This window comes from Pagrus pagrus, assembly GCF_965226575.1.
Source record: "Pagrus pagrus genome assembly, chromosome: 21".
NCBI lineage: Eukaryota > Metazoa > Chordata > Actinopteri > Spariformes > Sparidae > Pagrus > Pagrus pagrus.
In genome coordinates, this window is record NC_140208.1 from 19,040,900 (window position 1) to 19,051,450 (window position 10,551).

Here is a 10,551-nt window from a genome sequence, read left to right on the forward strand (position 1 = left end):
CTGTCTCTTTGTGTGTACAGTGGGTGGTTTTACTGTACACTGCGTGTGTGTGGGTATGTGTTTTTGTTCATGCACAAAGCTCCTCATTGTTACAGAGCGTGAACGGCTGACAGGAGCACAGCGGCCAGTAGCGTGTAAGATCCTTCTATAGCTCTCATCCATTCCTCCTCCTCCTCCTCCTCCTCCTCCTCCATGTGTTTATCCCACTTTGTGTGTTCGCGCACTCACGCTATCCATTATTGAAGGCTTCATTCTGTTATTACAATGACCTCCCACAGACGGAGACGCACACAACAGCCCGGCCACACAAATAAGACTTTAAGGTATGCCAAGGTAATGGCACAATATCAGCCACACCGCCAGTGATTTCACAAGTGATTAGGTCTTTAGATTAAGGGGGTTATCTTCGGTTTTGCTTTAAAATGGCTGTGGCTGTGACACATCATCACATCGCAGCACCGGAGGGCATTCAGCATAGCCGACAGCACAGGGATGGTGGCACCAGTGGTAAAATAAACTAAACATGCATCAGAGGCCCATTAAAACATGGTTAGCATTTTTACTGCAAATCGAATGCAATTCCCCTTTGTGATGCTTTATGGAGGCTGGTTACCTCTGTTTCAGGCAAGCGACAATAAAAAGCGTAAGTGTACTCTTTATAGCCAGGAAAACAACTCCGTACTGACGCACAACAGTGTGATCTTTAACACTAATTTTTAACCAGACTTACACAAGACACCAATTTTGAAAACCAACTTCAATAATAAGATTGTATCCGCGTATGTAATTACGGCTCAAAGACCAACAGGATCTCCAGTTAAAGTGCAAACACAATAAAAGCGCAGAATCCAGACGGCTGTAACGACTTTGGAGACTGCTAATGCTTTAATAACCACAACCAAACTCAAATGAGTCACGGCTCTAAAATCACGCTACTTCATGCGATGACGCACAAGACGACACATAATAAGCAAAAAGGCTTCAAAAGAAAAAAGCTCTGGCTTACCTTCAGATGAACTTGGATGCTTTTAGTCCAACCACGAGGGATACTGGCAAGGTCTCACACAATGTCACACGTTATGCATTAATATTAGGAGGCTCTTGGGTACCGCCATGAACACACATGGACTAACTTAGATACTCCATGTGCTTTCTGCTCCACTAGCTGCGCATTGCTAATAAGCAGCGAGGCAATCATCTACTAAACCAACGACGTAATTTGATATCAAGTAGAAGAAAAATGTAAAAACAGCTTTGCGCACCTGTTAACAATGCTATTAGTCAACATATCCACTGTGAGAATGAAAAAATATCATAGTCAGGTAGATTTTGGCTGTTTTAAGCTAACTCGAATGCTAGGTCTTGCCATAGACAGAGAGGTGAGCACGTTAGCACTAAACTTTAACAATATGTTGCATCCAGTCTTCAGTTAGCTTCTCATACCAGTTATGTTAAAAAAGACCCTTAAGCTAAACCTGTAGTATTAACATTACCTTCAGTGTCGTTAGAGCTATTTTGAAACTGTATTTAGCAAAGCTGCAAGTTTCCTCAGGAGCAGTTAAGCTAAAGGAGCACTACACTTTTGTTGATAGTAGGCTAGCAACCTATGCTAGCTCCTCAGAAAAATGAGCTTACTACTATGAAGGTATTTACCAAGTGTTACCGGAAACAAGGTTGGTGAAGTTAAAAATAAATGCAATCATTTTGGAGATGTATTACAATAAAGAAAACAATAACTTATTATTAAGTAATAATCAATTAGTGAACACCCATACATAGATGACAACGTTCAGTATTTAGCCTAGTAGAAAAACAAGCAACAGGAGGCTACCCCGTGTGTAGCATTATATTAGCTACTCACAATGACTGTTGAGTAGGCTGTTAAAACATGAACTGATAATGAGAAAATTCTTAGCATTGACTCAATTAAAGTCCAGATAATTAATCCGAACAAATTGACATGGCAAAGCAAGAAAAGCACATTTGTATTTAATTACACATTTGTAATGACATTGTGTTTGTTGAACAGTTTTTGTGCCCTTATATTGTTCATGTCAGCTCACTGACATGACATACTGGGACATTTGAATGGAACTTCACAATCATCTCCTGCCTTACAAGGACAAATCCTTTCTAGCACTTTGTTTGAGGAATAACAGCTCTTGTTCATTACCAGTAAACAAATCTCATTTGTACCTGGGTTTTGTCTTTGCTATAAAAATACAGCTTCCATTTATTGTGTTGACAGCCTATTTCCCCTCAATGTGTGGTTGCCTTCAGTGTCATTTTCATGTCGAGGTGACAGTGACAGTGCAGTCCAAAATGATTCATGTGACAATTAAATAATGTTTTCAACTACTCTGAAATCTACGAGACAATAATTTGGCAACTCTGAGGTACAAATGTCAATGTGCGTGTCTTTAACTTAAAGAAATATGATTACTGCACTTTGTGTAGTGGTTATTGTCATTAGCGCTGCAGCAACGAACCACTTCTGCACTGATTCAACATCCAGCCATACTGTTAACCTTTGCCATTTTCCCTGTGTTTCAGTAATAGAAAACCGTAGCTCTGCGGCTCCACCATTTAAAGTCTAGCTCAAATGTGATTACTACTGCCTCCAGAACAGCTGTGCCTGTGAGATATCAGCCAAAATCGGACACAAGATAATTACAGTGGATCTTGTGGTTCTGGAAATTTGCCTCAAGAAAGAAGAAAATCCTGGAATATATAGATCACCGCACATGCACGCACGCCTGCACACACATAGACACGGTGCCCTGTCTGCCCTGTTACTGGTGATATGAGCCATCCCCAGGGATTCATGCCGGTGGCTCATGTGTCTCGCTGTCATTGTCTGAGAGGAGAGAGGGGAGCGCGAACAACACGGGAACATACGGGGAGAACGCGTCGGGGACCGCAACCGTGACGGGGCTAACTGACCGAGGCTTTGTGTAGGGGAACACGGATGACGCACATGACGAAGGGCAATGGGAAGACAGAGAGGAGAGGACAGAGGTGTGTTTCAGTTCATGCGGAGTGGATGTTTTCACTTAAAACTTGAATGACATGTCAGTGTCCTCAAGCTGATGAAACATAGTAAGAGTTCCATTCAATAATCTTGAAATTTTACCAGGCTACAGACAAGCCTGGTTGTCCTGTTGACAAAGGTGACACTTTGGAGATACCCGGTAATGATAGTCCAGCATCGCTCTGTGAAATCTTGCACAGCCTTGTAAAAAAATCTTCAGATATGAAGGTAGACAGAAATAGACATTGTGTTTCTGTCTGGACAAACCAAGAAGGACAGCAAATCAATGCTGATAGCATGTATTGGCAGAAAACTGCGATGATGTTAGTTAAACCTAATGTAGCAGTGTCAATGTCACAATGCATCTGTTGCTTTGGCAAAACCCAGTGTCATATTGATTCTGCAGCCTCCAGCAGACCCTGAACACGGCAGCACCTACGGGACATCTCGAATTCCTCGTCACACTAAATAATAAATTAATATCACTGAATGAGACTGCCGAACAGTTAACCTCACCCCCGTCCCTCCTCCGCTGAAATCACTCTGCTGTGGGAGCCAATCAGAGCCTCGCATCCTGTCTACCACTTCCCACAGGCCCCTCCTCCTCTCCTCTGTGATTATATAGTCTGTGGACATCGGCATCACAATACACACACAACGCTGCTACTGCTGCTGCTGCTGCTGCTGCTGCTGGGAGCAGCTCGGGAGACGAGGCTGCACTGAAAACATTCACCCATTGATGGACACTGAAAATACAGGGTGAGTACATCCTCCTCTCAGCTGTGTGTGTGAGGCTAAAAATAGACATCTCTGGCTTGTGTTATTTTCTCTGTTTTTACCATTTTCTTTTTTATTCTGTGGCAAAGCTAGATTGTTTTCTCAGTTTTGTTTTCTAGGTCTTGTGTGCTATTTTTTTCCCCATCTCCTCTCCTCTATCGTCAGCTCTTCTTTCTCCATCTCTCTAACTGCAGACACATGCTGGCAAGTATTGAGAGCAACAACAACAGCAGCAACCTCACCGAGATTGACGGAACCAGAAGCAGCTTGAGAGAACCCCTGTGTAGCGTCATCAGCGCCTGTAGCAATAATCGGCCACGCGCTGAGAGGTCCGCCGCCAACGGGCAGCCTTTCTTGCATCTTTACCCGAGGACAGCAACTCCGAGATGGGCTGCTCCTCAGGCCGCCAGCCCCCAGCCCCGGTACTTCACCCGGACCTTGACTGTGGCAACAACAGCGAGACGAACACCTTACCCCAGGACTCTGAGAGCCAGGCCCAGGGTTTGAACGGCTGTGGAGAAGGAAGAGATGTAGAAGGAAGTGTTGGGAGGGACTCAGCCAAACCTCCAGAGTCTCTTCCCACACTGGAGAGACTCGCCCAGGCTACTGGCGGGACAGAAAAGTCCTGGTACCGCTGCGTGTTCCCTTTCGGTGTGATATCCCTGGTGATCGGCATGGCGGGCACCGGGGTGACTTTCACTTTTGACACGCTGCTCCAGACCAAAGTGGTGTCTGTGGCGCTGCTGTGCGCTGGCGTCGTGATGCTGCTCGTGGCAGCTGTTTGCTGGAGGGCGCACAGACTGAGGAGGAGGAAAAAGAAGGAAGGGGGATTCTTCACCGCTGATCAGGGAACATTGTGATGGAGTGTGGACTTACACGGTCAGATCCTTGTAAGTCAGGACAGAGCACTTCAAGTTGGACTTCTTGAAATACAACTTAATGACATAAATGAGATGTAGTGACCATCCATGCTTTTCCTCTATGCACCATGACAGTGATGAAGGGGTTGAAAAATATCTGAAAACTTTTGCCAGGGACAGGTAATGACACTATTGACAGGACACATATGTATTCAGTAAAGGCCAGTTTAGCATAGGCATCATGACCATCCTGAGCAGATACACAGGGTAAAGAATGCATCACACTACAGATCATTGCTCCAAGACAAGAGTTCTTGTGTCAGAGAATTGTATGAGAGATAGGCACCTCAGGAAAAGTTATCTGACACTTCCCGATCCTCTATCTACAGCTTGACAGTGCACAGTCTCCCTAAAGAGGTGTGCCTGTGTTTGTCAGGAGTTGGTAGCTATTAACAGATATGCCCGCCAGGAAGATCTGGATGAGCAAGTAAGGTAATCAGAGCAGAGAACAGTCTAGAAGGCATTGTCAGACTTTCTTAATGGTGTAATTTCTTCACGGGCGGTCAACATTATACTTGTTAGAGGAGCCCAGGACCAAAAAGTTTGCCGCTTCAAAACCTGGCCTGGCTCACAGAGGTAAATGGGACATGATTTCCCTTTCTTATAAAACTGCTGTTGAGGTGCCCTAATGCACGTACGCCACGTAGTCTCCGACTGCTTGAGCGAGGTCGCTCATTAGGGGTGAAAGTACTGAGCCACAGCGAGGGGTTGTATCTGAAACAGAATGAGGGAGACAGATCACGCAAAAGAAGCACGCTCAGAAAATGTTCCCTGGGTGAGGAACGCCACACATGTACCATCGCTTTCATGTTCCTCCCTACAGTCCAATATATTGTATTAATGTATTGTACTAGGTCAACACTTTTCCTTCCTGCCACCAAGCTTTGTGGTGGATAAACACGATCCAGCTGTGCCGGATCAATAGAAATCACTACTCAGTGAAGTATTAAGCTTTGGAGGGAATGGGCTGCATTTTCAGTCCCCACAGATGAAATAGCTTTTCCCAGCACTCTTGAACTTGTCATAGATGACTTACATTGTATGGCAAGGAAATCCCATTTCAGACATGCCTCAGTAAACACACATCAACAAAGACAAAGCGCATAATGGCCTCATCTTTGCCTACCTGATTCCTCTGAGCCTCCTGCTAAACCCAACAAAGGCAACACCATCGTGAGCAATTTCCTCTGTATCCTCCATTGAAAGGATTTATATAGTTGTTTATTTAGGTGGCTTGATATGAGAGGCTTAACAAGATTTAACTTGTCTTTCCAGAAGGATCAGGTTAGCTTTATAACATAGTGGTAGCTATTGTATCTCAATGCCTTTGTCCTGGATATTGTTCTTTCTTGAACGCCATACACTAGAATCAGATGACCTAGGAGTCGGGTGGTTTTTGTCTGCCGTTGTTCCTTGAAGGACGAAAAATCTTAGTTGTGGAGCCAAAATGTAGCAGCATGTTAATCATAGTAACTATGATAGTGTATGGTCTTTAGTGGCAGATGATGTGGTTTCGAGGAAGACCCAGCAGCTTCTTGTCGGTTGTAGCGCTGTTATCGTCTTTGATTGATATTTGATTTCTATCTCTTTGATAAAATGTTTACTGGGCATCACACATGCGCCTATTTTTTTGCATGGGGTTACAACTGCTGTATTCATGTGGAGCAGCATCTGTAGAAATGTGTACTCTGTGTGTGTGTGTGTGTGTGTGTGTGTCTCTCTCTCTGTGTGTGTGTGTGTGTGTGCACACTAAAGCTACACTTTAATCTATTTCCCTTGGTTTCCCCGCTTCCTCCTCCATGTCGCCTATCCAGTTTCATGGGGAGCTTTCACAGTCTGCTCATAAAACCCAAGATGATCTGAGATAATCCATCACAGTGTTGATGTGTTCATCCGTGTGTACACATTTTGGTCATGAAATACTGTGTATTCTCCTAAATGACATATCCTAAATACTGTAGGTACTGTGTCTAACTAAGAGTGTAGCTACATTTCTGAATGTACCTTCAACAGTCAGTGTCTTATGAACATCATTGTACAGGGTGTAAAGACTATTTATGAATCTTCTATTTTGAGTAGACAGAGCAAATTTAGACTTACAGTCGAGTATGTATATCTTTGAGCCTACACTATCGATTTTATTTCTGTTTCAACAGCTCTCTGTTTGTAACGATTTCAAGTGTGTTGCTGTGCGCGTCAATTGTAATTGTTTCATTCCAAAATGAGACATCTGCCATTTGAAAGAGTGAACACAGACAAGGTGAAAATTCCCATCAAGGTGAAGCACATTATGGGTTATGATTAAAATAGCTTTTTTAACATTCACAAGTACATTTCAGATGGTATTTTTTTAAGACAATCTTGATAAATAAGGTTTTGGAATGAAATTATTCAGTTGCTTAAGTGGTTATAATCAATTTGCTTTGAGTTTTATTGGCATGGCCCAGCTTTTCTCTGAGTGCCTTTTACTTGCAACATCAATGTTTCTCTGTAAGGTGCCGTTGATGTGAGCTGTGCAGGCCTACAGGTGCCAGTAATAGAGTAGCCCAAGAGATGCAGAAATTTCAGTTCAGTCAAGTGAGTGTTATGGTGTGCATGAAAATACCTAAAGTCACACTTTGATACAGTTCCTTTAGTAAATAACCAGAAATACCAAATATATTTATCAAGAAGTTTATTTTTTGTCTCTTAAGTGTGTGTAAGATTGTACATTTTTGTTGTTTACTGTAAACTGCTGAAGCGCTGGATTAAATACAACAATCTGTTTTGGAAACAAGCTGTACGGTTATCAGTTCTTTTCACCGTGCTGGGAAAGTGCTGCTCAAATGCCATTCAGTGTCATTAGTGAGGTCATTCATGCAGAGAATTTGGAGTGGGGTTAGCAGTAGTTCTGAGTGATATGACGACTATGTCTCCCTCACTGACCTTTTCATTCACTACTTACCATTCATGGTCAGAGCGAGCTACAGCTGGTGCCATTATCGTCAGCTACAACACCACTGCTGACTCTTACCATGCAATACATTAGATAGCACATAATCTGTAGCTGTGAAAGGCAATGTGGCCCTAATTGAACAAAGGTCCACATTTTTAAATGACAATACTACACATTTTTACACACAATTCGCCATGCAACATGTTTGAATTGTGTGTTACTGAACTTGGCACAGGTTTCATATATTTAAAATACCATTTAAATATCCTTCAGTCTGACTTCTCCCCCTTTGAACCTATCAGTAATATTTTAAATGCTTTCATTCTTTTAATGTCATGTGGTCTATATGGCCTTCGAAATGACAGTGAACTTTAAAAAAAATTGCAATGTGACCACATCTAAACTCATCTTACCTTCATTATTTTCACTTCAATTGTAATTATATAGTCATACAATAAGCAATAAAATGTAGTATTTCTATTATTGTTCAAAATCATATAAGTTGACCAAAACACTTTACAATAAGGTAGACACAATTATGATTAATTACTGGGGAACAAATTAGGGCTCTGCATTTCACATGTTACTAAGAATAGAAATTAAAAAGGGAAAAAGTCAGAAAGAATGAGAAACTAACTACTAGTTGACCATTAGTTAATTGGTAACTTCTAATCCAATTTTGTAGAGTTGCTAAAAACTAGTCAATTATGAGTTAATAATCAGTAGATTATGAAATGAATGAGGAATGACTTATAAATGGAAGGTCTCTGGTAAGTCATCATTATCTTCTCTTATAGTCTTCCATTGGGAATTAATAGGTAAGTGCTTTTATAACAATATGATTTAACAATTGTCGAGTCTTAATTAATTTATCATTGACTAATCATTAGCTACTCTGTAAAATGAGATTAGGAGCTATTAACTCCTAGTTACTGATAAGTCCTAGTTATTGACTAGCAGTAAGTTCCACAATCATTCCTCATTTGTTTCTGAGTAACTACTCAAAATGTATTGTCCCTTAATGTAAAGTGTTAACAAGTTGACAGAAGTTCTGTGCAATAAATTAGAAGGATGCTACACTTAGCTCTATCCTGGGCTCATCCAATTAAAAAGGAAATCCCAGTCAAGTCAAGGTCACAAATCACACATTTTCCTCAAGGCACTTTACAATCTGCGCAGCACAAAACACCCCCCATCTATGCTATTAAGGCAGATTATCTAAACTAGTAAAGTGTAAAGCTGTGCTAGTGGCTCTGTCTGCATTTAGGCACAGCAGTACTTTAAACTAAGTGCTACCAACAGCATCCAAATCATGCTCACAATGATCTTGTCAACATGCTGGTATTTAGTATCATGTTTACAATGTTCAGCGTCTTAGTTTAGTGTGTTTACAACTAATTACAACTTTTTAGCAATGATGGAATAAGATGAATAGTCAGTGATTGCCAAGGTCATTACAGTTCATCCTAAGGCAGACTCGAATGTCAAGACATTTTTACCCAAACCACAAACGTTAAGCTTATGGTGAGGCTGCACAAAAAGTCAGTGGACATTTGCCAGAATAAACGTTTGTTGGAAATGTATGTTTCTGCAAACCAAGGATATGTTGAAACTTTCTTTATGTTGCAGGTGCAGTTTTCAATGTTATAGTGTGACAACACTGTGCTTATGATCTGGTTAGGTTAGGTGGTTAGGCACAAAAAGCACTTGGTTAGGGTTAGGAAAACATCATGATTTGGCTTTAAATAATTGTTTTGCACACCATAAACACTCCTGGAGATGTCCCAACTACCCACAAACCAAGGTCTCCTTAAAAGTATCAAGTGGTGTAATACTCTGCAAATGTCAAAATGCAGTCTTGAACTGTGGTCTCTGGCGTCCGCCTCTTCTCCTGGAACTCCACCCTGACAGCTAACCTCCCAATATCAAACATGTAATGTGAAAGTGATACCACCCATTTTGTAGGAATGCCAATACGGTACCTAGCCTATGACACGTACAGATGTGAACACATTAGTGGTCAGCAAAAACATTGACTGCCATCAATTAGACCTTGTGACTGTTCTGCAGACAATCACCAAAGTCATTATGAATTGACTTTGTGTCACCAACGTACGATACAATACATTTTGCAACGTTTCAGCGTGAACCAAAGTGGTGGATGGACCAACATTTCCATCTGTCTGAAACAACACAGACAGCCATAATTCTGCCAAACCTGTCTTGTTAAGCTCACAGAGAACGAGAGACAATCTTGAAATGCTCAAGATGTCTCATGATCTTTGAAAATGAGACAGCAATATAGTGCAGGCAAAGCTTACAATGCAAAGCAGTGACACATCTATTCTTAGAAAGAGTGATATTAATATAAATGAGAAAACCTTCAATGTGTTCTTCGTACAACTATATCAAATTCCCATTCTGCTGCAACCACTATTATTGTCATCGCTGCATCACATTAGCATGTCCCGCATAACTTCTAATTACTATGCTCCATTTATTAGCCAAGCCTATCATCCAAAACTCTCAGCGGCAGAGGCCTCTATTGATTTCCATTGATGCATACGTGCTCATTGCCATCTCTGCACCTTTGTAAACACAGCTGTTTCTATGAATATTCAAATGAGCACCCATCCTGAATGCGCCCACGCGTTCTCCTCTTCCTCCTACGCCTCCTCCTCCTCCTTTCCATCTCATCCACCCATTTATAAGGGATTGTGTCATTCTCTCTCTCTCTCCCTCTCCCCCTGGACGGAGCTAAAAATAACCCAGGCTGATGTCGAAAGCAAAGGAAACGGTGAGAGGGGTGGGTGGCTGGTTGAGAGAAGAATGTGTAAGAGTGAAACTGGGGATGCCATTTAATTGTACCAGACAATTTTCACTGCAGT

General features: G+C 41.8%; 1 protein-coding gene across 1 annotated transcript; it reads left to right on the plus strand.

Moving 5' to 3' along the window:
* The first annotated feature begins 3,666 nt into the window (after positions 1 to 3,666).
* LOC311250313 (uncharacterized protein) lies at positions 3,667 to 7,504 on the plus strand. Its single transcript, XM_084341946.1, has 2 exons — positions 3,667 to 3,790; positions 4,003 to 7,504. Exon 2 carries the CDS (start codon positions 4,195 to 4,197, stop codon positions 4,666 to 4,668), a length of 474 nt encoding a protein of 157 aa, XP_084198072.1. The 5' UTR covers positions 3,667 to 3,790; positions 4,003 to 4,194; the 3' UTR covers positions 4,669 to 7,504.
* The last annotated feature ends 3,047 nt before the right edge of the window (positions 7,505 to 10,551 follow it).

What these genes read in the sequence shown, in the direction of transcription:
- LOC311250313 (XM_084341946.1), top strand. Translation starts at nt 4,195, where the DNA reads ATGGGCTGCTCCTCAGGCCGCCAGCCCCCAGCCCCGGTACTTCACCCG.